Below are 27,902 nucleotides of genomic sequence, written 5' to 3' on the forward strand. Positions count from 1 at the left end.
CAGTACCTCCAACAAGTCTCTAGTTGGCTCTGCAGTAATGATGGATACCGGAACCACGTTTTTCACCGCCCAGGATGCCAAGGCCTCAGTTATCCGCTTTGCAGCAGGATGACTGCTGTGATATTTCATCTTCCTCGCAAAGGACTGTTGGACAGTCAATTGCTTGGTGGAAGTAGTAAAAGTGGTCTTACGACTTCCCCTCTGGGATGACCATCGACTCCCAGCAGCAACAGCAGCAGCGCCAGCAGCAGTAGGCGTTACACGCAAGGATGCATCGGAGGAATCCCACGCAGGATAGGACTCATCAGAATTGCCAGTGACATGGCCTGCAGGACTATTGGCATTCCTGGGGAAGGAGGAAATTGACACTGAGCGAGTTGGTGGGGTGGTTTGCGTGAGCTTGGTTACAAGAGGAAGGGATTTACTGGTCAGTGGACTGCTTCCGCTGTCGCCCAAAGTTTTTGAACTTGTCACTGACTTATTATGAATGCGCTGCAGGTGACGTATAAGGGAGGATGTTCCGAGGTGGTTAACGTCCTTACCCCTACTTATTACAGCTTGACAAAGGCAACACACGGCTTGACACCTGTTGTCCGCATTTCTGTTGAAATACTTCCGCACCGAAGAGCTGATTTTTTTGGTATTTTCACCAGGCATGTCAATGGCCATAATCCTCCCACGGACAACAGGTGTCTCCCCGGGTGCCTGACTTAAACAAACCACCTCACCATCAGAATCCTCCTTGTCAATTTCCTCCCCAGCGCCAGCAACACCCATATCCTCCTCATCCTGGTGTACTTCAACACTGACATCTTCAATCTGACTATCAGGAACTGGACTGCGGGTGCTTCTTCCAGCACTTGCAGGGGGCGTGCAAATGGTGGAAGGCGCATGCTCTTCACGTCCAGTGTTGGGAAGGTCAGGCATCGCAACCGACACAATTGGACTCTCCTTGTGGATTTGGGATTTCGAAGAACGCACAGTTCTTTGCTGTGCTTTTGCCAGCTTGAGTCTTTTCATTTTTCTAGCGAGAGGCTGAGTGCTTCCATCCTCATGTGAAGCTGAACCACTAGCCATGAACATAGGCCAGGGCCTCAGCCGTTCCTTGCCACTCCGTGTGGTAAATGGCATATTGGCAAGTTTACGCTTCTCCTCCGACAATTTTATTTTAGATTTTTGAGTCCTTTTTTTCTGATATTTGGTGTTTTGGATTTTACATGCTCTGTACTATGACATTGGGCATCGTCCTTGGCAGACGACGTTGATGGCATTTCATCGTCTCGGCCATGACTAGTGGCAGCAGCTTCAGCACGAGGTGGAAGTCGATCTTGATCTTTCCCTATTTTTGGAACCTCAACATTTTTGTTCTCCATATTTTAATAGGCACAACTAAAAGGCACCTCAGGTAAACAATGGAGATGGATGGATACTAGTATACTTATGGATGACGAGCGACTGCCGACACAGAGGTGGACTACCGTACTGCGTCTGCTGCTAATATAGACTGGATGATAATGATATAAAAAATATATATATATCACTACTGCAGCCGGACAGGTATATATTATATAATGACGGACCTGCTGGACACTGTCAGCTCAGCACTGCAGACTCCTAAAGTAAGCTACTAGTATCAAGAAGATAAAAAAAAAACACCACGGGTAGGTGGTATACAATTATGGATGGACGAGCGACTGCCGACACAGAGGTAGCTACAGCCGTGGACTACCGTACTGCGTCTGCTGCTAATATAGACTGGATGATAATGATATAAAAAATATATATATATCACTACTGCAGCCGGACAGGTATATATTATATAATGACAGACCTGCTGGACACTGTCAGCTCAGCACTGCAGACTCCTAAAGTAAGCTACTAGTATCAAGAAGATAGAAAAAAAACACCACGGGTAGGTGGTATACAATTATGGATGGACGAGCGACTGCCGACACAGAGATAGCTACAGCCGTGGACTACCGTACTGCGTCTGCTGCTAATATAGACTGGATGATAATGATATAAAAAATATATATATATCACTACTGCAGCCGGACAGGTATATATTATATAATGACAGACCTGCTGGACACTGTCAGCTCAGCACTGCAGACTCCTAAAGTAAGCTACTAGTATCAAGAAGATAAAAAAAAAACACCACGGGTAGGTGGTATACAATTATGGATGGACGAGCGACTGCCGACACAGAGGTAGCTACAGCCGTGGACTACCGTACTGCGTCTGCTGCTAATATAGACTGGATGATAATGATATAAAAAATATATATATATCACTACTGCAGCCGGACAGGTATATATTATATAATGACAGACCTGCTGGACACTGTCAGCTCAGCACTGCAGACTCCTAAAGTAAGCTACTAGTATCAAGAAGATAGAAAAAAAAAAAACACCACGGGTAGGTGGTATACAATTATGGATGGACGAGCGACTGCCGACACAGAGGTAGCTACAGCCGTGGACTACCGTACTGCGTCTGCTGCTAATATAGACTGGATGATAATGATATAAAAATATATATATATCACTACTGCAGCCGGACAGGTATATATTATATAATGACGGACCTGCTGGACACTGTCAGCTCAGCACTGCAGACTCCTAAAGTAAGCTACTAGTATCAAGAAGATAGAAAGAAAAAAAAACACCACGGGTAGGTGGTATACAATTATGGATGGACGAGCGACTGCCGACACAGAGGTAGCTACAGCCGTGGACTACCGTACTGCGTCTGCTGCTAATATAGACTGGATGATAATGATATAAAAATATATATATATCACTACTGCAGCCGGACAGGTATATATTATATAATGACGGACCTGCTGGACACTGTCAGCTCAGCACTGCAGACTCCTAAAGTAAGCTACTAGTATCAAGAAGATAGAAAGAAAAAAAAACACCACGGGTAGGTGGTATACAATTATGGATGGACGAGCGACTGCCGACACAGAGGTAGCTACAGCCGTGGACTACCGTACTGCGTCTGCTGCTAATATAGACTGGATGATAATGATATAAAAATATATATATATCACTACTGCAGCCGGACAGGTATATATTATATAATGACGGACCTGCTGGACACTGTCAGCTCAGCACTGCAGACTCCTAAAGTAAGCTACTAGTATCAAGAAGATAGAAAGAAAAAAAAACACCACGGGTAGGTGGTATACAATTATGGATGGACGAGCGACTGCCGACACAGAGGTAGCTACAGCCGTGGACTACCGTACTGCGTCTGCTGCTAATATAGACTGGATGATAATGATATAAAAAATATATGTATATCACTACTGCAGCCGGACAGGTATATATTATATAATGACGGACCTGCTGGACACTGTCAGCTCAGCACTGCAGACTCCTAAAGTAAGCTACTAGTATCAAGAAGATAGAAAAAAAAAAAAACACCACGGGTAGGTGGTATACAATTATGGATGGACGAGCGACTGCCGACACAGAGGTAGCTACAGCCGTGGACTACCGTACTGCGTCTGCTGCTAATATAGACTGGATGATAATGATATAAAAAATATATATATATCACTACTGCAGCCGGACAGGTATATATTATATAATGACGGACCTGCTGGACACTGTCAGCTCAGCACTGCAGACTCCTAAAGTAAGCTACTAGTATCAAGAAGATAGAAAAAAAAAACACCACGGGTAGGTGGTATACAATTATGGATGGACGAGCGACTGCCGACACAGAGGTAGCTACAGCCGTGGACTACCGTACTGCGTCTGCTGCTAATATAGACTGGATGATAATGATATAAAAAATATATATATATCACTACTGCAGCCGGACAGGTATATATTATATAATGACGGACCTGCTGGACACTGTCAGCTCAGCACTGCAGACTCCTAAAGTAAGCTACTAGTATCAAGAAGATAGAAAGAAAAAAAAACACCACGGGTAGGTGGTATACAATTATGGATGGACGAGCGACTGCCGACACAGAGGTAGCTACAGCCGTGGACTACCGTACTGCGTCTGCTGCTAATATAGACTGGATGATAATGATATAAAAAATATATATATATCACTACTGCAGCCGGACAGGTATATATTATATAATGACGGACCTGCTGGACACTGTCAGCTCAGCACTGCAGACTCCTAAAGTAAGCTACTAGTATCAAGAAGATAGAAAAAAAAAACACCACGGGTAGGTGGTATACAATTATGGATGGACGAGCGACTGCCGACACAGAGGTAGCTACAGCCGTGGACTACCGTACTGCGTCTGCTGCTAATATAGACTGGAAGATAATGATATAAAAAATATATATATATCACTACTGCAGCCGGACAGGTATATATTATATAATGACGGACCTGCTGGACACTGTCAGCTCAGCACTGCAGACTCCTAAAGTAAGCTACTAGTATCAAGAAGATAGAAAAAAAAAAACACCACGGGTAGGTGGTATACAATTATGGATGGACGAGCGACTGCCGACACAGAGGTAGCTACAGCCGTGGACTACCGTACTGCGTCTGCTGCTAATATAGACTGGATGATAATGATATAAAAAATATATATATATCACTACTGCAGCCGGACAGGTATATATTATATAATGACGGACCTGCTGGACACTGTCAGCTCAGCACTGCAGACTCCTAAAGTAAGCTACTAGTATCAAGAAGATAGAAAGAAAAAAAAACACCACGGGTAGGTGGTATACAATTATGGATGGACGAGCGACTGCCGACACAGAGGTAGCTACAGCCGTGGACTACCGTACTGCGTCTGCTGCTAATATAGACTGGATGATAATGATATAAAAAATATATATATATCACTACTGCAGCCGGACAGGTATATATTATATAATGACGGACCTGCTGGACACTGTCAGCTCAGCACTGCAGACTCCTAAAGTAAGCTACTAGTATCAAGAAGATAGAAAAAAAAAAACACCACGGGTAGGTGGTATACAATTATGGATGGACGAGCGACTGCCGACACAGAGGTAGCTACAGCCGTGGACTACCGTACTGCGTCTGCTGCTAATATAGACTGGATGATAATGATATAAAAAATATATATATATCACTACTGCAGCCGGACAGGTATATATTATATAATGACGGACCTGCTGGACACTGTCAGCTCAGCACTGCAGACTCCTAAAGTAAGCTACTAGTATCAAGAAGATAGAAAGAAAAAAAACACCACGGGTAGGTGGTATACAATTATGGATGGACGAGCGACTGCCGACACAGAGGTAGCTACAGCCGTGGACTACCGTACTGCATCTGCTGCTAATATAGACTGGATGATAATGATATAAAAAATATATATATATCACTACTGCAGCCGGACAGGTATATATTATATAATGACGGACCTGCTGGACACTGTCAGCAGAATGCGTTTATAGAATAAAAACACCACACGACGAGTGTTTAACTTTTTCAGGCAGACAATCACAATATACTGGTGGTCAGTGGTAACTGGTCAGTCACAGTGGCAGTGGCACTCTGGCAGCAAAAGTGTGCACTGTTAAAAAATGTACTCCTGCTATAACTGCTCCCCAGTCTCCCCCACAATTAAGCTGTGTGAGCAGTGAGCACTCAGCACAGTCAGATATACAGTATTACATAGATGATGCAGCACACTGAGGCTTAGCACAGATATGGTATGTGACTGTGTCACACTGTGTATCGTTTTTTTTCAGGCAGAGAACGGATTATATTAAATAATAATAAAACTGCACTGGTGGTCAGTGGTCACTGGTCAGTCACTAGTAAACTCTGCACTCTCTGAGTACTCCTAACTTCCTAAGCTCCAGTAAATCAAGTGTCTCACTCTCACTCTCTATTTCTATTTTCTAAACGGAGAGGACGCCAGCCACGTCCTCTCCCTATCAATCTCAATGCACGTGTGAAAATGGCGGCGACGCGCGGCTCCTTATATAGAATCCGAGTCTCGCGATAGAATCCGAGCCTCGCGAGAATCCGACAGTGGGATGATGACGTTCGGGCGCGCTCGGGTTAACCGAGCAAGGCGGGAGGATCCGAGCCTGCTCGGCCCCGTGTAAAAAAAGCTGAAGTTCGGGCGGGTTCGGATTCCGAGGAACCGAACCTGCTCATCACTAGTCATTCCGAGAGGATCGCTTGCTAGCAGATTTTAGCAGCCGCGCAAACGCTATGCCGTCGCCCACTGAGAGTGTATTTTAGCTTAGCAGAAGTGCGAACGGTTGTATCGCAGAGCAGCTACAAATTTTTTTTGTGTAGTTCAAGTGTAGCTCAAAACCTACTCAGCGCTTGCGATCACTTCAGACTATTCAGTTCTGGATTTGACGTCACAAACCTGCCCAGCATTCGCCCAGCCACGCCTGCGTTTTTCTGCACACTCCCTGAAAACGGACAGTTGCTACCCAGAAACGCCCACTTCATGTCAATCACTCTGCGGCAAGCAGTGCAACTGAAATGCATCACTAGACCCTGTGCAAAACTACATTGTTCGTTGTGCCCATACGTCGCGCGTGCGCATTGCGCCACATACGCATGCACAGAACTGCCATTTTTTAGCCTGATCGCTGTGCTGCGAACAAATGCAGCTAGCGATCAACTCGGAATGACCCCCCCATGTGCACTGCAGGGGGGGCAGATATAACATGTGCAGAGAGAGTTAGATTTGGGTGTGGTGTGTCCAAACTGAAATCTAAATTGCAGTGTAAAAATAAAGCAGCCAGTATTTATCCTGCACAGAAACAAAATAACCCACCCAAATCTTACTCTCTCTGCAAATGTTATATCTGCCACACCTGCAGTGCACATGGGCCCTCATTCCGAGTTGATCGCTCGCTAGCTGCTTTTAGCAGCAGTGCAAATGCTAGGCCGCCGCCCTCTGGGAGTGTATCTTAGCTTAGCATCTTGCACCTTATTTATTTACATGATGTGCTCTTTGGAGCATTGTTTGGGCATAGTATATAAAACTGCCATCCTGTCTGCCACTGCAGTGCCACTCCTAGATGTGCCAGGTGTTTGTGCCACCCACTTCTCTCACTTAGCTTAGTCATCCAGCTACGTCAGTGCAACCTTTCGGCCTAGACTGGATAAAAACAATGGGGGTAATTCAGAGTTGATCGCAGCAGCAATTTTATTAGCAGTTGGGCAAAACCATGGCGGTCATTCGCTCGCTGCCGTTTTTAGCAGAATAGCGATCAGGCTAAAAATGGGCGATTCTGCGCATGCGTATGGGCCCCATACAATTTTACACAAGGTCTAGCGGCGCTTTTCAGTCGCTCTGCTGATCGTTGAGTGATTGACAGGAAGTGGGTGTTTCTGGGTGGTAACTGAGCGTTTTCCGGGAGTGTGCTAAAAAACGCAGGCGTGTCAGGTAAAAACGCAGGCATGCCTGGGGAAACGCGGGCGTGGCTGGCTGAACGCAGGGCGTGTTCGTGACATCAAAACAGGAACTAAATAGTCTGAAGTGATCGCAAGCTAGGAGTAGGTCTGGAGCTACTCAGAACCTGCTTGAAATTTTTTTTTTGGAGCCGCGCTGCGATCCTTTCGTTCACACTTCTGCTAGGCTAAGATACACTCCCAGAGGGCGGCAGCTTAGCATTTGCACGGCTGCTAAAAGCAGCTAGCGAGCGATCAACTCGGAATGAGAGCCATAGACTTTGACGGCAGATAAGAACCACTTGGCCTTTCAAGTCTGCTCCTTTTTTATGCTTTAGGTAATCTTTAGGTAATACCTATATACCTATGCATGTCTTTGTTTCTTGTTAGGTCTTTCTCCAGATAGAGAAATAGCAACTGGAGGAAGTGGAAATGCAATACAACCAGTTACACAGGAAGTGGAAAGAGTACGGACATATTTCCCAGAGACCTGGATTTGGCAACTTTTCGCTGTAGGGTGAGTCAGACACTGAAAGTCAGAAACAAAGGCATGATTCAGACACGACATAATGCTGATCTCTTGCAGTTGGCCGATGTTTTGCTACTGTCCAATATCTATCCAATGGTACACCGCTAAATATAAAAAAATGTAATAAATAAAAAAGACCACAGGTATGGAAGGTAAGCCAGGACACAATTAATAAATATAATTAATTTATTAGCTAAAGAATGAGCATAGACAATAGTATCTATTCCTATACAAAAATAACCTCTATAATATACATCAGTGATATAATAATTTATAAACATCACATTAATCTTAATGGATTGATTTCATATAAATATATATGATGCTTGCATTATCAGGATAAGGAACTTGTGGAACTACCAGTCCCAGGACGTAGAGGCAATTCACTAGATCTATGTGCAAATAAAGGTTTTTGTACTAAGTTCCCTGAAGTGACAAGCTGTATCAGAGCTATTGGGAGGCGGTTGTCCCTGTGCCCGGGCAAAACGTGCACTGTGTGTGAAATAAAAGCTGGTGGGGAGAATCTGCAAACTGAACGCCTGTCCTCCGTTAACTCAACGCTGTGGTGTCGCTCTCTCTTCCTGGCAGTCACCTTTATAATTTGCAGTGACGTCATAAGGGGGTGCGGGCAGCACCCAGTTGTCACCCTCTGGGGGTGACACCAAAATGTCATCTCCTGCTCAGTGACAGGAGCTGGTTGCTGCACTTTAACATTACGTGCAGCACCTGGCTCCTGTCACTGTGTAGGAGCCGGCACTGCAGCCATAGCACTCCCCAGGGGCAGCCCGTATCTCCCGAACCCCCGGAATGCCGGAAACGGGGGTTCGGACCACGAGATCATGCCCCTCCCATTAAGCCACACCCATCCCACAAGGCCACGCACCCATTTTGTGGCCACCTGCACCAGGTAGTCTGTATTCTATGTAAGAAAAGTATACCAAGGTATATTCGGGCGCTATAGATGTGAGGTGCCTTACTAAGCAGCTGCCTCAGAACACAGGGGAAGTCACTCCCACAATTATATAGAAAACCAACAACAAAAGGGAGGCTGCACTGGATAGTAATTAATGTATTGTACAATTTGAGAGAGCAAATAATTTTGTCTATTAAAACAATTTAATACACAATTAATAACAGTTTATAAAAAACATTCATGTCACATTAGATTAAAAAATGTATATTAAGTTGATACAATGTTACCATCCATGTGCGTCTGGAGCAAAGAATTTGTGCTGAAATAGTCCGTTCCCATTATTACCCCTGTAGCAGTGCAAAAGTGCCCAACTTGGGTGGGAGTCCAGAGGAGGAAAACAGCAACAGTTTGTGTTAGGAGGACCGTAATGCATGGGGAGCTCATCATCAAGGGACACTTCGGGGGTCATTCCGAGTTGTTCGCTCGCTGGCTAGTTTTAGCAGCCGTGCAAACGCTATGCCGCCGCCCACTGGGGAGTGTATTTTAGCTTAGCAGACGTGCGAACGCATGTGCAGGCGAGCTCTGCAAAAACTGTTTGTGCAGTTTCTGAGTAGCTCTGAACCTACTCAGCGCTTGTTATCACTTCAGCCTATTCCTGTCCAGATTTGACTTCATACATCCGCCCAGCGAACGTCCAGCCATGCCTGCGTTTTTTCAGACACGCCTGCGTTTTTGCAAACACTCCCTGAAAACGGTCAGAAACGCCCCCTTCCTGTCAATCTTCTTGCGGCCGCCAGTGCAACTGAAAACTTCGCTACAACCTGTGCACAACCACAACGGCCTTTGTACCTGTACATCGCGCGTGCGCATTGCGGGGCATACGCATGCGCAGAAATGCCATTTTTTAGCCTGATCGCTGCGCTGCGAACAATGGAGCTAGCGATCAACTCGGAATGACCCCCTTGGAGCGAATTAACCTCTAACGGTCCAATTTCTGTTTCCCTCAACTGGACTCCCACCCAAGTTGGGCACTTTTGCACTGGACTAGATTATCTGCCACAGGGGTAATAATAGGAACGGACTATTTCAGCACAAATCCTTTGCTCCAGATGCACATGGATGGTAACATTCTATCAATTTAATATATTAATTTACATTTTTCAATCTAATGTGACATGAATGTTTTTATAAACTGTTATTAACGGTGTAATAAATTGTTTTAATAGAGAAATGTATTTGCTCTCTCATATTTTACAATACATTAATTACTATCCAGCGCAGCTTCCCTTTTGTTGTTGGTAATCTGTATTCTATAATGGTCCTTATTGGCCTGCACGTGTGGCTCCCCTTTCTCAAATCCGTCTGTAGGAGGTGGCCTGTTTTATGCACTCTTCTCAGCCACCAGTGTGTGTACTGGTAGTGGGAAGTCAGTGTGTAAGCTGTCTCATGTCCTCCAACGGCGCCTTGCATATAAATAGAGATCTGCAATGGACACTTTTCTGTTTTTGTGTTTTGGATCTGGATGACTAAACTAAGCAACACAAGTGTGCAACATAAACACGTGGCCCATCTAGGAGTGGCAGACAGGAAGGCTGTTTAAAAAACTAGGCCCCAAAGAGCACATAATGCAAAGAAAATAAAGAGGTGCAAGATGGAATTGTCCTTGTCATTTTATTCATACTTTATTTTTAAATAAAGCGGCCCCTTAGATGTTTTAGCAGCCCCTCGTGAGCCCCCACAATAGCCCCGGATGGGGCATGTTGAGTTCGGGTGGGTTAGGTACAGTACTAAGCAGGACTGTGCAGTGAATTTTTTGTTATTGATCCCCTGCCCTAGTGGAGCTTACCACTCTACAGTCCAAGCTAATTTCATACTATAAGTAGGACTGTGAGAGTGTCACTGACCTGGATTGGGAGTGTTGTGAACTCGGGGGCTCCTCCGATGGTCGGGAAGAGGAACCACAGCTGGGTCGGAGCAGAGAAGGCCGGATATAGGTTTTCCTCATACAAGACTCTGACAATTATGTTTGATGAAAAAAATGCTGAAGAACTTTATTGTGGGAAGGGAGCAATACAGCAACACATGGAAGAAAGAGAACTTGTGGGCAATGTCAAAGGCTACTGAAGAATTTGTGAGCGATGTTTAGAGATACATGAATAAAGAACTAGCGAGCGATGGTGAAAGGCACTAAAGAATTTGTGAGCAATGTTTAAAGTCACTGGTGAATGAAGAGCTAGTGAGCGATGTTAAAAGACACTGAAGAATTTGTGAGCGATGTTTTAGAGACACTGATGATTGAAGAAGTTGTGAGCGATGTTTAAAGACACTGATGATTGAAGAACTTGTGAGCGATGTTTAAAGACACTGAAGATTTTTTGAACGATGTTTAAAGACACTGATGATTGAAGAACTTGTGAGCGATGTTTAAAGACACTGATGATTGAAGAACTTGTGAGCAATGTTTAAAGACACTGATGATTGAAGAACTTGTGAGCGATGTTTAAAGACACTGAAGATTTTTTGAACGATGTTTAAAGACACTGATGATTGAAGAACTTGTGAGCGATGTTTAAAGACACTGATGATTGAAGAACTTGTGAGCAATGTTTAAAGACACTGATGATTGAAGAACTTGTGAGCGATGTTTAAAGACACTGAAGATTTTGTGAGCGATGTTTAAAGACACTGATGATTGAAGAACTTGTGAGCGCTGTTTAAAGACACTGGAGACTAGGTGAGCGAACAGCACGATATGCTGGGAAAGTTGACTGGATGCTGGAAACTCTAGGAGATAGCACAGCGGTAACAGGAGCACTGGAGATCACCTCTGGAAAATCGACGATACTCAGGCGCCGGTGCTCAGCCCGGCGTCTGGTTTTGAATCTCCCGCCCTAACAGGGTTGGTGGAGCGGTTCTGTGACGCCACCCGCTCCCCGCCCACGTGTAGCCGGGTGCAATGGCAGCGCCCACACTCCGGGGAACTGCCGGGAGCAGCGCCAGACAGACGCCGGAACCCGATGACCGCCGGAGGCTAGGGCCACCAGACGGACCAGCAGACACGCAGGGGTAAGCACGGCGGCCACTGCCTCTGGTGTGTGACAGAGAGGAAGCAATGCTAACCTCTGTGCCCACAGCATGCCTCAGCCTGGCAAGCCAGACATCTTCCTGGCTGTAAGCCACCATGAGACTCCATTCTGGGCCCTTATTCAGTAACTGTTTATGCCTCAGATGAGCTCCTGGCCCATCTAGTGCTGCAGTGCAATGGAAAGCTGATTCAATGCAAGATCACTGAAACTCTGTTCTTCTAACACAGGCTTTCCCAACCACGGTCCTCAAGGCACACCAACAGTGCAGGTTTTAGTGATATCCAGGCTGCAGCACAGACGGTTAAATCAAAATAAGTGAGCTACTAATTAAGTCACCTATGCTGAAGCCTGGATATCACTAAAACCTGCACTGTTAGTGTGCCTTGAGGACCGTGGTTGGGAAAGCCTGTTCTAACACCACAAGGCCTTGTAATAACCCTACACAGCCCTAACATTGTACAATTATCAAGAAAACTTTTACAAAATAAAGGAAAAGAACCCTGTACAACAAATGCACATCTTGTAAATAATCCCAAAATGTGGAACATTGATAATCAAAATTAAGATTGACTAATTGGAGCCATTAATTTGAGTCCCTAACATGAAATAATTGAGAAGAACCTTTCTCTAATGCTGGGTACACAGTTCAGGTTCAGACAGGGCACCCCTGGAATTATATCAGTGCCTCTGGATTTATACAGCAGATACAGATGGAGCCTCACTCATCTAGCCTTCTCTTCTGTGCCTAGGTGCACCAAGGCTTATTAGCATAAGCCTTTCATCTATTATTCTCAGCTGCAATACAATACAGAGAGAACAATACAGCAGGGGATTATGTCCAACTGCCCTAGCTCAGTTAATCCTATTAAAGGGATAGATGAGCAGCGCTCCATCTGTAGGCAGCACCCCTGGATTTATACAGCAGATAGGCAGCACCCCTGGATGTATACAGCAGATAGGCTACACCCCTGGACTTATACAACACAGGCAGCACCCCATGACTTATACAGCAGATAGGCAGCACCCCTGGACTTATACAGCATAGGTAGCACCCCTGGAGAATTATACAGCAGACAGGTAGAGCACCCCTGGACTTAAATGGCAGTGAGGCAGCACCCCTGGACTGATATGGCAGACAAAGAAAAGACATGCAAGATGGAATGTCCTTAGGCCCTCCCACCCACGCTTATATTGTATAAACAGGACATGCACGCTTTAACAAACCAATAATTTTTGCGACAGGGTCTGCCACACGACTGTGGCTGAAATGATTGGTTTGTTTGGGCCCCCACCAAAAAAGAAGCAATTAATCTCTCCTTGCACAAACTGGCTCTGCAGAGGCAAGGTGTTGCCCTCATCCTCATCCTCCAATTCCTCACCCCCTTCATTGTTTACATCCTCATCCTCACAGAGAAATAATTCCACACCAAAGAGGTGGATTTGGGGGGTAGTTTGCCCAGGTATGACAATGGGCTTTTTTTATCCCATGGCCAACAACTGTCTCCACTGGTGCCTTATGCAAACAAACCACATCACCATCAGATTCCTCATTGTCATGCCTTCCAGCGTACTTTGTTTAAATCCATTTGTTTTTGTGTCACAGTGACCTGTATAACCAACTCCCTCTAGTGGTCAGCACAAAAAATCTCAAAGTTGTCTGTTCTCTTTTGTACCTCCTAACTTCTCGTAGTTAGCTAGCTATGCATGCTGGGTCAAGGGAGCTGTGAACTGCCATTTTCTATTCACACATGGACAGAGCACGCCTAACAGCACAGGACAGCAGTATCCCTAACAGCATAGTACACCAGCACAATACACCACCCCAGAACAGCAGAGGACAGCAGCACCCATAACAGCACAGGGTACCACCCCAGAAGAGCACAGGACAGCAGCACCCCTGTACAGCACCACCCACAGACAGACAGAGGTCTGTGTCCCTCACTCTCCAAGTCCAGAGTGAAAATGGCTGCGACATACGGCTCCTTATGTAGAATCCAAAACCCCGCAAGATTCCAACAGTGAAATTATAATGTTTTGCCTCGTTTTGGGATCTGAGCCCGGCGGGAAGTCCCGAGCAGGGCTCGGATCCCTGCTCGGAAGGTGAAGTTCAGAGGGGTTCAGATCTCTGAGATCCGAACCCGCTAATCCCTACATATAAGTGCAGCTCACCTTTCCCAACAGCAACAGTACGTAGTGGTGCCCAGTGCCCAGCATCTCCATAAGCAAGTCCTCATAAAGCAGGTTAAAAGGTAAGTCTGAAAGCACATGTGCAAATATCCTAGACAAAGCTTGCTGTGCGAGTGTGAACTGCGTTTCCGATCTCAATAATATGAGACCACTACAAAGCATTTGGTAATCTCGGTGAAGACTGAGAGGCAATCAAAATTAAATGCAAAAAGAGGCAGCATTATGGGCATGTAGTAGAACTGTCATGGGTGCACATGTGCCTGTGGCTGTGTTCTCTCTAGCAGTACTGCTGCCAAAATGAGGTACGGTTCTAGTCCCGTGGAGCTCAGAGCAAAATTTTTCTGTGGTAACCTCCCTCCACCACTGCCACCACCTCACCATCTGCCCCTCCCAATGTTAAAAATAGGTACGGAGCACACCAAAGGTATACACCAAAAATATTGGGGCGAGGCTTCATGAGAAAGGGGTATGGTCACTGAATAGTATCAATTCACATTACACAGCACAGTAGTATCTATTATTCACATTGCACCACTTAATAGAGCCCCTAATACTCGTTATGCCACACATTAGTGCCCCTAATGCATGTTACACCACAGTAGAGTCCCTTTTACACATTATGCCATTGTAGAGCCTTAAATACACGTTACATGTCGGTAGAGCCGCTTATGCACATTACACAACAGTAGAGACACTTATACATGTTATGCCACATTAGAGCTGTTTATACACAGACATATTGCACAGGGACCAGGGGCTCACTGACACACACAGATTGCTGAGTTATGGAACTATCCACAACTGACCATATTTGTTCTTCTGTCCTCCCTAGTGTGATGGAGGTGTTCCACTCTGTCCATTTTATCGCGGTATCGTTGGGTGCACAGTACGCCAAATACTTCAGGTGGTAGAGGCAGTGGGTCCCAGTCTCCCTTCCATCTTTCTCATGGACGGAGCGGGTTCCTCTGGCCACGGCGGTTCTTGATGTCACTTCCACCTGGCATGCAGATGTAGTAACTGCCTTAGGTGGCACTGTGACACTCAATAGTAGCGGCTGTAAGTGGCAGGCGAGAGCGGATGGGCACCATCAAATTAGATGGTGACAGCACAATGATTGTGGTTGTACCCCCAGGCCATAGCGCCCCAGGCATCCACCCTGCATGCCGGCCCCTAGAACCGCTACTGGCTACAGTGGCCATATTTACTAAAAGTTACATAGCTGAATCTGCTCAACCCAGGACTTACTTGAGCAGTCAGTGAAGGCTTGATGTTTTGTCGATGGCGTAGTGTACGGATCAGCCGGCGGATCTGCACAGCGCTCAGATAAGAAAACACTCTTGTCAGTAAAGGGAAACTTGAAATTGTGAGATGTCTATGTCTTCCACATAAAACACTTTACGATTAAATAATAAATTGTACACAACATCCACATTATTGATTTGTCCTTCACTGAGTGGCATTAATAAAAGCATACTGCATGATGTTAATGTATTCTTTCCTTCTCCCTCTCTCTACACAGTATATGTGGGTTGGATTGAAGATTATGGGACTTCTTATTGTGTGTATACCTCTCTTGCAGTGATGCATTATTCTGTATTGAAGTGACAAAGAATTAAAACACTGCAATCTATGACCAGACATCCAACTTGTGATGTCTTCAAGTGCCCTGAAGAAACCTTGTCCCCCTGCGTGGTTTTAACGGATGTGGATCGTTGGCTCGACAGTAACTAGGTCAACAGTTATTAGGACGACTACTTTTGGTCAACAGTGACTAGGTCGACACATGAAATAGGTCGACATGGTCATTAGGTCGATGTGGATAAGATCGACCTGAAAAAAGTCGACATGAGTTTAAAAAAAAACTTTCGGTCTTATTTTCTGCGTAAAATTACCAGGAACCCCAATTAGTGCACCGTATCCCCTCGCTTCGGACAACGTTACTATTCCCAATCATAGTCCACGTGGATCAGGGCCGGCCTGAGCCTAATTTTCTTGGTATACAAATATATATTTTAGCACCTCCTTGTAGAATACATAGGGGCGTGGTCATATAAAAGTATCAATTCACATAGCACCGCACAGTAGAGCCCTTATACACGTCACACCCAGGGGGAGGTATAGGGAGGGTGAGGGCATTGGCGCTGAGGGGGAGATACAGGGAGGATGAGGGTGCTAAGGGGGAGATACAGGTAGGGTGTGGGCCGGGACACTAGAGGGAGATACAGGGAGAGTGAGGGCGCTGAGGAGGAGATACAGGGAGGGTGAGGGTGCTGAGGAGGAGATACAGGGAGGATGAAGGCGCTGAGGAGGACATACAGGTAGGGTGAGGCGAGGGCAGGGACACTGGAGGGGAGATACAGGGAGGGTGAGGGTGTTAAGGGAGAGATACGGGGAGGGTGAGGGCAGGGACACTGAGGGGTAGATACAGGTAGAGTGATGGTGCTAAGGGAGAGATACAGGGAGGGTGAGGGCTGGGACGCTAGAGGGAGAAACAGGGAGGGTGAGGGTGCTGAGGAAGAGATACAGGGAGGGTGAGGGCAGGGACGCTGAGGGGGAGATACAGGGAGGGTGAGGGTGCTAAGGAGGAGATACAGGGAGGATGAGGACGCTGAGGAGGAGATACAGGGAGGGTGAGGCAGGGACACTGAGGGGGAGATACAGGGAGGGTGAGGGTGTTAAGGGGGAGATACAGGGAAGGTGAGGGCAGGGACGTTGAGGGGTAGATACAGTGAGGGTGAGGGTGCAAAGGGAGAGATACAGGGAGGGTGAGGGCAGGGACGCTAGAGGAAGATACAGGGATGGTGCTGAGGAGGAGATACAGGGAGGGTGAGGACAGGGATGCTGAGGGGGAGATACAGAGAGGGTGAGGGTGCTGAGGAGGAGATACAGGGAGGGTGAGGGCGCTGAGGGGGAGATACAGAGAGGGTGAGGGTGCTGAGGAGGAGATACAGGGAGGGTGAGGGCGCTGAGGAGGAGATACAGGGAGGGTGAGGGCGCTGAGGAGGAGATACAGAGAGGGTGAGGGTGCTGAGGAGGAGATACAGGGAGGGTGAGGGTGCTGAGGAGGAGATACAGGGAGGGTGAGGGTGCTGAGGAGGAGATACAGAGAGGGTGAGGGTGCTGAGGAGGAGATACAGAGAGGGTGAGGGCGCTGAGGGGGAGATACAGGGAGGGTGAGGGCGCTGAGGAGGAGATACAGGGAGGGTGAGGGCGCTGAGGAGGAGATACAGGGAGGATGAGGGTGCTGAGGAGGAGATACAGGGAGGATGAGGGTGCTGAGGAGGAGATACAGGGAGGGTGAGGGCGCTGAGGAGGAGATACAGGGAGGGTGAGGGTGCTGAGGAGGAGATACAGGGAGGGTGAGGGTGCTGAGGAGGAGATACAGGGAGGGTGAGGGCGCTGAGGAGGAGATACAGGGAGGGCGAGGGTGCTGAGGAGGAGATACAGGGAGGATGAGGGTGCTGAGGAGGAGATACAGGGAGGGTGAGGGCGCTGAGGAGGAGATACAGAGAGGGTGAATGCAGGGACACTGAGGGGGAGATACAGGGAGGGTGAGGGTGCTAAGGGGGAGATACAGGAAGGGTGAGCGCAGGGATGCTGAGGGGGAGATACAGGGGGGGTTAGGACAGGGATGCTAGAGGGAGATACAAGGAGGGTGAGGGCGCTGAGGAGGAGATACAGGGAGGGTTAGGGTGCTGAGAGGGACATTCAGGGACATAACATTTGTATCAGAAAAGAAATATATATTATATACACATGATCAGTTACATACTATCTTCAAAAAAATCATACTTTCTTAATCAAATTAATCCCCGAGATTCACTGACAATCTTGCACGCCCAACCCACCCATCGGCATCACATTTTCGTAGCAAATACCTTACAGTTTTGCCCCACTGGCTTGCGTCCAAGGACCAGGAGGAGCGTTTGTGCCTCCTAACATTCCTCATAAATGGCGGGTACTAGGCACTAGGCAAGGGGAGGGGCGGTGCAGCGCCGGCGGCTGTGAGACATCAGCTATCACTGGGGAGCACAGCACCATGCCGCAGATCAGAAATAGAGATCCGATCTGTGACAGGCGGCAGGGGGGCCCAGAGTACTTACCCACAGAGTACTCCCCTTAATTCGGCTCCGGCGGCCTCATCGGCCCTGCACTCAACGCAGCCGCATAGTCAGCGTATGTGTAGGGCCGGGCCTGACGTGGATCGTAAAGTATGAAAAAGTTCAAACAAATAGTAAAAAAACAACGTCGACCTTTTCATGTGTCGACATTTGCCAAGTCGACTTTATGACCATGTCAACCAATAGGGGTTGACCTAATGAATGTCGACCTAAGTGTGGTCAACCTAACGACCAGATATCGGTTTTAAGTTTAACTAGCCCTCATAATGCTCCAGTGTAAGACCTTTAACTGATTATGATGCTTCTTATAGTATAGTGCATGCTCTGGCAGAAGAGCCCATACATGCATAATAAACAGCTGCAGTTGTCTCCATACTGGGCATGCATGAGCCCATGCGGTTGTGCTTGCCTAGTAACATAATAACTTCTGTCCATACTGTGTATGAGACAGAGATTGCGCATGGCCAGTACTATTTCTTCTGAGAACCGCAGATCCCTGACAGGCAAGTGAAGCATACTGTATCACCTATCTCAGATGGCGTTATCTTTTTCCCATGGTTTTGCCTCGCCGTTCCTAATGCCAGCCGTCCCATCCAGAGCAGCGTACACTCAGTGGAACCCATGCGCAGTAGGAAGTAATTGCACAACAATGCAAACATCGGCATTGCGTCTTTCTCTGAATCAGACCCTCTGTATCCACTAGAACATTTAGTCCCCCTCTTGGACTCCACACTGGTTCATGTCAGCTATTCTCATCAATAATTGATTTTAAATTATGAATTTCCCAGTTACTGGACTAAACAACATATTTTCTTTGTCCTACCCAGAGATTCTGGCAGTGCTGAGCTCCACCACAAGGCCCCAGACACCATCACAGACTGGAATGCAGGAGCTGTATGTATGGGCCCCAGTGGGTTTGGACTCTCTCCTTCTTCATCGCTGCGAGTTTTCCAGCCATTCTTTGTGGAGCTCGCCCTCCCATACTCTGTGGTACGAGGAGAGACATTCACCCTCAAAGCCTCTGTCTTTAGCTATCTGAGGCAATGCATAAAGGTAAGTGATATATCAGTCAGCAAGATATCGTATAAACGAGGAACAAAATCTGTTCTCTAACATGATGTACAATGTACCTGTACTTAGTTACTGACGTTTCTGGAGAGGAGGTTCAAGTGGCAACTGCGAGGGGCTAGGGTGACTCAATCTATATCACCATTACCTGAAATGTGATGAATTACACCAGGTGGCCATGGAGATGATTATTTTATTTGCTGCAAACTGCATCATATTGCCCCTTTCCCGCCCTCAACACTAGGGAATTGGGTAGTATTCTGAAGGGTTTCCTACTCTCCCAGGAGTCAAGGGGAAATCCCCAAAATTTGTGAAAGTCTTGGACTTCCCAGGAGAGTAGGCAAGCATGTTTAGCTCGATCTGTAAACATACTGGTAAATTATTTGGCTTTTGACCAGCGGCAGATTATACGTATGGGCTGCAGGATTGCAGCTCCCCCTACCCCCTGTAAAATCTTCCAAGCGCAGGGATTGCCTACCAGGTGCAGTGACTTCCCATAGGAAGCACTCCCTGCTAATCGCAGCAAGACAGGTAATGCCAGGGGGAGGTGTTTTCTCCCCCTGAGACTGCCATAGCAGCAAAAACACTTCCCATGGGAAGCCACTCCCCTGCTATTACAGAAGCACAACCTGACTCCTAGGGGCTGCAGCTGATGCAGTCCCTAGAAGCCAGCCTGTTCCTGTTATGCACACCAGTGCCTGCAGGAAAGTACTGGTGTCAGAACTGTTATGCACTCCAGTGTCTGCAGGAATGTACTGGTGTTTGAACTGTTATGCAAAACAAATGGACTCACAGACAAACTGGGGAATATGACATAACGTACACAGAAGGTGATAGGGTAACAAAATACACACAAAGTGAACAGAGAAGCCCAGAGGCTAAGGAACTGGGTATCTCCCTTGTATTAGAACTGTTCAGATGGAAAAAGCAAGATGTTGTTTTTTAATACGTAGAGAACCCGAAATGCTGTTGCTAAGGGCAACAGCAAAACCCTAAAGGGTTACCAACGGGTGTGGCAGTAAACTGCTTGGTCAGAGATGGAATGATAGACACAAGGAGAGTCCCCACAATCCTAATTCTCACTTGCAGTGCACAGGTTTTAGCTTACTGCCACTAAACTGACCCCTGACACCTAGCACAGTGAGACAGGATTAGACAGGCAAGTCTTAGAATACAGCCGCAAACTTGCTAAGTTCACAGAGTAGTAACAGAACCCCAGCAAGCTAAACGACTGACTCCAGTCTTACTGCTAGGTCTGGATTGGCAGAGTGTAATACCAAATCCCCAGGCCTATTTGCAGTAAGCAACAAACAAATACAAAGCTACACAGTACTGGCTAACTTTCATGAACTGACTAACCAACAAAGATTCAGCAGCATTTGCTTACCCTGAAAAGAGGCCTTATAAAGCAGGTGCTGTCCACGCCCCACTCAGACCTCACAAACTGTGAGCACAAAAACCAGCACCGGATCCCCTGCCGTGCACAGAGCCTATACCACAGCACAGCAAAAGACCCGAACCGGAGTATCAGCTGCGCTCAGGTTACTCCACTAGCACTTGTCTCCCGGTTGCCATGACGACGTGGCAGCACAGGGCAGGAGACCCTAACAGTACCCCCCCTCTGACGAGAGGTCAAAGAACCCCTACCACCGGGTTTATCGGGGAACTGCGAGAAGAAAGAGCGTATCAGTCTGGGGGCATGAAGATCACAACTGCGCACCCACGACCGCTCCTCCGGGCCATACCCCTTCCAGTGCACCAAAAATTACAGCCGACCCCGAACCACCTTGGAGTCAAGAATCCTTTCAACAACAAACTCCCTCTGGCCACGTATCAGAAGAGGGGAAGGTCTTCCACTGGAAGAAGGATTACTAATCGCCCGTTTTAAAAGGGAACAATGAAATGTTTTATTGATACCCAAAGAACGGGGCAGATCTAACTGAAATGCCACCGGATTGATAACCCTGGTGATCTTATAAGGGCCGATGAACCGGGGCCCTAACTTATGAGATGGCTGTCTCAACTTCAAATTCTTGGTAGACAACCAGACGAAGTCTCCTAATTTGAAGCTGCAGGGTCTTTTCCGCTTATCAAAAACCCTTTTGGTCACTAATGACACAGACACAAGGGCTTTCTTCACTTTCCGCCAAATACCTCTAAGGACCGAAACCACAGAGGAACCACCAGGCGTGGAGTCCAGGGGGTCAAAAGAATTGGCCTTAGGATGATGCCCATACACACAAAGGAAGGGAGAGATCCCTGTAGCAGAGTGAGCCGCGTTGTTATAGGCAAACTCCGCCATGGACAGATGAGCAACCCAGTCAGTCTGACACTTGGAGACATAACACCTGAGGAACTGCTCCAAGGACTGGTTCACCCTTTCAGTCTGCCCATTAGACTGCGGATGGTAGCCTGACGACAAGCTGACAGAAATCTGGAGTTCGGAACAAAATGCCCTCCAGAATTTGGCCACAAACTGGGATCCGCGGTCAGAGACCACATCAAGTGGCAACCCGTGGAGACGCACAACATGCAGCATAAATAATTCAGACAGGCGTCTGGCTGATGGCAGCCCAACCAGTGGAACGAAGTGCGCCATCTTCGAAAACCTGTCAACGACAACCCAGATGGCTGTCATCCCCGAGGATTTGGGCAAGTCCACCACAAAATCCATTGAAATGTGGGTCCATGGCTTAGATGGGATAGAGAGTGGATGTAATGGGCCAACAGGAACCCCTCTAGGAGTCTTATTTCGGGCACAGATGTCACATGCCCGAACCCACTGATCCACATCCTTAGCCACCGAGGGCCACCACACCGCCCTAGATAGCAACTCCCGAGTTCTGGCAATACCCGGGTGACCTGCCGACTTCTTGGCATGGAATTCCAGGAACACTCGCTGTCTTAACCTAGGAGGCACAAACAAAAGACCTACCGGAAGGTCTGGAGGAGCCTGCTCCTGTGCTCTAAGGACTAATGATAAGAGGTCCTGGGTAATGCCCACTTTAATACATGATGGGGAAACAATGGGCAACGGCTCCTCGGTGGTCTCCTGGATTGGAGCAAAACTCCGCGAGAGCGCATCAGCCTTGATGTTTTTTGACCCAGGGCGATATGTTATCAAAAAATTAAAGCGAGCAAAAAACAAAGCCCATCGTGCCTGCCTGGCATTGAGACGCTTCGCTGACTCTAAATATGCCAGATTCTTATGGTCAGTGAGAATTGAGACCACAAACTTAGCCCCCTCAAGCCAGTGTCTCCACTCCTCGAGTGCATCCTTAATAGCCAACAATTCCCGGTTACCCACGTCATAATTCATCTCGGCAGGCGAAAATTTACGGGAAAAGTAAGCACAGGGATGAAGGCGATTATCAGACACTCCCATCTGAGAAAGCACTGCCCCAATACCCATCTCAGAGGCATCCACCTCCACCACAAAAGGACGCTCTGGATCTGGGTGTCGCAGCACCTTGGCCGAAACAAATGCCCTTTTGAGACGGGCAAAAGCCGCTTTAGCCTCACAAGACCAGTGAGCAACATCCGCCCCTTTCTTAGTGAGTGCCACCAAGGGCGCCACTATAGACGAAAATCCAGCGATAAATCGTCTATAAAAATTCGCAAAGCCCAGGAAACGCTGAAGCGCCTTCAAACTAGTGGGCTGCACCCAATCCAGGACTGCCTGTACCTTGGAACCCTCCATTTGGAAACCTTCTGGGGAGATAATATATCCTAGAAATGCGATTTGCTGAACTTCAAATTCGCACTTCTCCAGCTTCGCCCCAAGCCGGTGGTCTCTGAGTTTCTGGAGGACTAAGCGTACATGCTTCCGATGTTCCTCCAGGGAATGGGAGAAGATTAGGATGTCATCTAAGTATACAACTAAGAATCTATCCAAATATTCCCTGAGCACATCATTCATGAAATCCTGGAAGACTGCCGGGGCATTACAGAGCCCAAAAGGCATCACCAAATATTCATAATGCCCTGAGTGGGTATTAAAGGCAGTCTTCCATTCATCCCCCTCTCTTATTCGGATTAGATTGTACGCACCGCGTAGGTCAATCTTAGAAAAAATGGTGGCAGTACGAAGCTGGTCAAACAAGACCGAAATGAGAGGCAGTGGGTATGAGTTTTTAATCGTGATACGGTTCAATTCCCTGAAGTCGATGCAGGGTCACAACGAACCGTCCTTTTTACCCACGAAGAAGAACCCGACCCAACTGGAGACTGTGAAGGTCTGATAAATCCCTTAGCCAAGTTCTCCTGAATGTACTCTGCCATAGCCTGAGTCTCAGGACGTGACAGGGAGTACAACCTGCTCTTGGGAAGCTTAGCATTTGACAACAAATCAATGGCACAGTCATAGGGGCGATGGGGAGGTAGTACCTCTGCAACTTTTTTGGAGAACACGTCCGCAAAATCTGCATAACACCCTGGCAATCCTGGCAAACTTAGCTGCGAGAGCCTGACTGGAAGGCTCAAGCAACTCCTGAAACAATCAGTACCCCAACTAAGAATCTCCCCAGAGACCCAGTCAAATTGAGGATTGTGGGCCCTTAACCAGGGTAACCCCAACACCAATGGGGCAAAAGTACAGACAGTCACATAAAAGGACAATTTTTCAGAGTGTGTGGCTCCAATAAACAAAGAAATCTGGCTAGTGCAAGAGGTAATTTTACCTTGGGATAATGGTTCCCCGTTTAACCCACAAATCTCAATTTCCGATGCCAAGGGTACTAAGGGAACAGAGTGTTTCAGGGCGAATTGGCGGTCCATAAAAACCCCGTCGGCCCCACTGTCCACAAAGGCCTCAGTCTTGACAGTTTGACCGAGGATCTTCAAGGTCACCGGAATGATAAAAGTCTTCTTGGGAAATTCTGACTTCTGGCCTGAGAGGATATTTCCCATCACCCTCAGGCCCTGAAGTTTTCCGGCTTTTCTGGGCATGATACTACCACATGACCTTTATTCCCACAGTACAAACACAACCCCTGCTGTCTCCTCCGCGTCTTCTCACGCGAGGAGTGGCGGGTAGCCCCAATCTGCATAGGCTCCTCAGAAAATTCCTCAGAGTCTGAGGTTCCCTTGGGAAGGAAGGAAATCTCAGTCTCCCTTTCAAGCCTACGCTCTCTCAGCCGTCTATCCACCTGGATGGATAACTGCATGAGCTGATCCAAGCTATCAGGCAAGGGATATTGTACCAGTTGGTCCTTTATCTGGTTAGAAAGACCTCTTCGGTACTGGTGTCTCAGGGCTGAGTCATTCCACTGGGTATCATGGGCCAACCTCCGAAACTCCGTACAGTAAACCTCAACTGGCCTTCGCCCTTGCTTAAGGATCGAAATCTGAGCCTCGGCTGAGGCCGTCTTGTCAGGGTCATCATACAACATGCCCAGTGCCGTAAAAAAAGCATCAACACTTTTAAGCGACGGACAGTCAGGCTGCAACCCATATGCCCAGACCTGTGGGTCTCCTTGTAGCATGGAAATCACTATGCCCACCCGCTGAATCTCCGACCCAGAAGACTGAGGCCTAAGCCGGAAGTATAGCTTGCAGCTCTCCTTGAAACAAAAGAACTGCGAGCGATCTCCAGAAAAACGATCCGGGAGATTTACTTTCGGCTCCTTAACCCCTGCAGGTGCTGCTGCTGCGGGAGCTCTGCCAGCAGCCTGGGAGGTGTGCATTTTAATGGACAAATCATTAAATTGTCGAGTCAGGACCTGCACCTGATCGACCACCTGTTGCAACGTATTTTGAGGGGTATGCTCCATATTCCCACAAAATTTCAACAGGAGTATTAGGCTGCTGAATATGTTATGCACACCAGTGCCTGCAGGAAAGTACTGGTGTCAGAACTGTTATGCACTCCAGTGTCTGCAGGAATGTACTGGTGTTTGAACTGTTATGCAAAACAAATGGACTCACAGACAAACTGGGGAATATGACATAATGTACACAGAAGGTGATAGGGTAACAAAATACACACAAAGTGAACAGAGAAGCCCAGAGGCTAAGGAACTGGGTATCTCCCTTGTATTAGAACTGCTCAGATGGAAAAAACAAGATGTTGTGTTTTAATACGTAGAGAACCCGAAATGCTGTTGCTAAGGGCAACAGCAAAACCCTAAAGGGTTACCAACGGGTGTGGCAGTAAACTCCTTGGTCAGAGATGGAATGATAGACACAAGGAGAGTCTCCACAATCCTGATTCTCACTTGCAGTGCACAGGTTTTAGCTTACTGCCACTAAACTGACCCCTGACACCTAGCACAGTGAGACAGGATTAGACAGGCAAGTCTTAGAATACAGCCGCAAACTTGCTAAGTTCACAGAGTAGTAACAGAACCCCAGCAAGCTAAACGACTGACTCCAGTCTTACTGCTAGGTCTGGATTGGCAGAGTGTAATACCAAATCCCCAGGCCTATTTGCAGTAAGCAACAACAAATACTAAGCTACACAGTACTGGCTAACTTTCATGAACTGACTAACCAACAAAGATTCAGCAGCATCTGCTTACCCTGAAAAGAGGCCTTATAAAGCAGGTGCTGTCCACGCCCCACTCAGACCTCACAAACTGTGAGCACAAAAACCAGCACCGGATCCCCTGCCGTGCACAGAGCCTATACCACTGCACAGCAAAAGACCCGAACCGGAGTATCAGCTGCGCTCAGGTTACTCCACTAGCACTTGTCTCCCGGTTGCCATGACGACGTGGCAGCACAGGGCAGGAGACCCTAACAGTTCCCTACCAAAGCTGGACTTCAGCCCCACCCCTGAACTTAAACCCCACCTAGTGCTGCTTTCAGACTTAAGCCCCACAGACGTCATACATGTAAGGTGCCACTGCTACAATGTGTGTGTGTGTGTGTGTGTGTGTGTGTGTGTGTGTGTTTGTTGTGTGTTTGTGTGTTTAGACTGTAAGCACAAATGGGGCAGCAACTTTATATGTCTGTACAGTGCTATATATATATTGGCGCTACAGCAATAAATAATAATAATAATGTGTGACCAGTTCACAAAATGATTAATTTTGACAAAACTTTGTACATCAGAGGAGCTAAACATGACTCAATGCTCCTGCTGATGTTTTTGAAAAATCTAATCACATTAGATGTTATAATTCCTAAACAAAAAATGAAAAGGATCTATTGCGTTGTGTTTGTGTATTTTATTTTTGTCATCACAGGTACAGATCACCCTGCAGCCTACCCAAGAGTTACAGCAAGCACCATGTGCAGACTGTCAGTACAGCAGCTGCTTGTGTGCCGACGAGAGCAAAACCTTCTACTGGGGCCTGAAAGCATCTAAGCTGGGTACAGTGTGATCCTGGAGATAAAAGTTTGAGCAATTAGGGCCTGAATCTTTGCCGGATGCAAGAGGGAACGCAGGTGGAGCGCTCTGATTTCAGCATACTGCGTATGCACCAAAGAAAGAAATCAGTGACTGGCCATGCAATTGCTAGATCAGGCACCCACACAGAGATCGCTAGTGCGTAGGTATTGATCCATACATCACATGACCACACTTTCCATGAAATGGGCACGTCTAGGCAGTAACTGAGCGGTGACCATGTGATTGCATGGAAGTGCTCCATCCAAGTGTCATTGGGAGAGTCATGGGGGTGTAAGCCAAATTCCATCCTCCTTGATAGCATCTGGATGGGGATGAAACACCTGTTTCCTAGGGATATTATGCACCTGGCATGGGGTGGGTACAAGTCCAGATAGTGTTGATGTCAGCTGCAGCTGTGGATGGCTAAACAGTGGGTGGGATGGCTTTCAACAAACAGACACCTGGATTTTCAGTATATACCAGTGGACTCTTGCATTAACCTAAGGAAGGAAGCAGCCTGCAAGACCAAACAGTGCCCACAGATGCATCCAGCTAAGAATCAGGCCCTTATTTTGCTGTTTTTCTGTTGCTGTTGACTGGTAGAACATTTTGAAGTTTGTGGTTAACACTAGAAGAGCCCCCCTGATACCCATTATTTATTATCAATTTACCTTTATTCTCAGGGAACGTTTATTTGAGAAAGTAAATGGAGGTAAGAAAGGGAGAAACGGGAAGCAGTTAGCTTTCCAATGGCTGGGATCCTGGTGGTAATATACCGACGCTGAGATCCCGAGGGAGGACGCAATGCTGGCGTCCACATACTGACGCCGGCTGGGATGCCAGTTTCACATTACCGACAGCCGGCATTCCGATCATCCGGACGGTGGGATGCGCTGCTGCGGAAGGGGAGAGGTTAGGTTTAGGCAGGACAAGGGGGGTTAGGGTTAGGGAGCAGGGACAGGAAGGTTAGGGTTAAGCATATAGAAGGGGAGGTTAGGGTTAGGGAGCATGGACAGGAAGGTTAGGATTAGGCATATAGAAGGGGAGGTTAGGGTTAGGGAGCACGGACGGGAAGGTTAGAGTTAGGCATATAGAAGGGGAGGTTAGGGTTAGGGAGCATGGAAGGGAAGGTTAGGGTTAGGCATATAGAAGGGGAGGTTAGGGTTAGGGAGCATGGAAGGGAAGGTTAGGGTTAGGCATATAGAAGGGGAGGTTAGGGAGCATGGAAGGGAAGGTTAGGGTTAGGCATATAGAAGGGGAGGTTAGGGTTAGG

The 27,902-nt window shown here is 47.3% G+C and overlaps 1 protein-coding gene across 7 annotated transcripts in view; it reads left to right on the forward strand.

The window, feature by feature from the left end:
* The window catches only part of LOC135056670 (alpha-2-macroglobulin-like protein 1), a 409,885-nt gene that overhangs the window by 241,315 nt on the left and 140,668 nt on the right, over nucleotides 1-27,902 (forward strand). For all 7 annotated transcript variants that reach the window (XM_063962113.1, XM_063962120.1, XM_063962116.1 and 4 more), the window contains 3 exons: nucleotides 7,783-7,909; nucleotides 19,056-19,281; nucleotides 26,484-26,610. In XM_063962113.1, the coding sequence (XP_063818183.1) occupies nucleotides 7,783-7,909; nucleotides 19,056-19,281; nucleotides 26,484-26,610 (480 nt within the window). The remainder of the gene's footprint in view (nucleotides 1-7,782; nucleotides 7,910-19,055; nucleotides 19,282-26,483; nucleotides 26,611-27,902) is intronic.

The sequence above is a fragment of the Pseudophryne corroboree genome, chromosome 3 (assembly GCF_028390025.1).
Source record: "Pseudophryne corroboree isolate aPseCor3 chromosome 3, aPseCor3.hap2, whole genome shotgun sequence".
NCBI lineage: Eukaryota > Metazoa > Chordata > Amphibia > Anura > Myobatrachidae > Pseudophryne > Pseudophryne corroboree.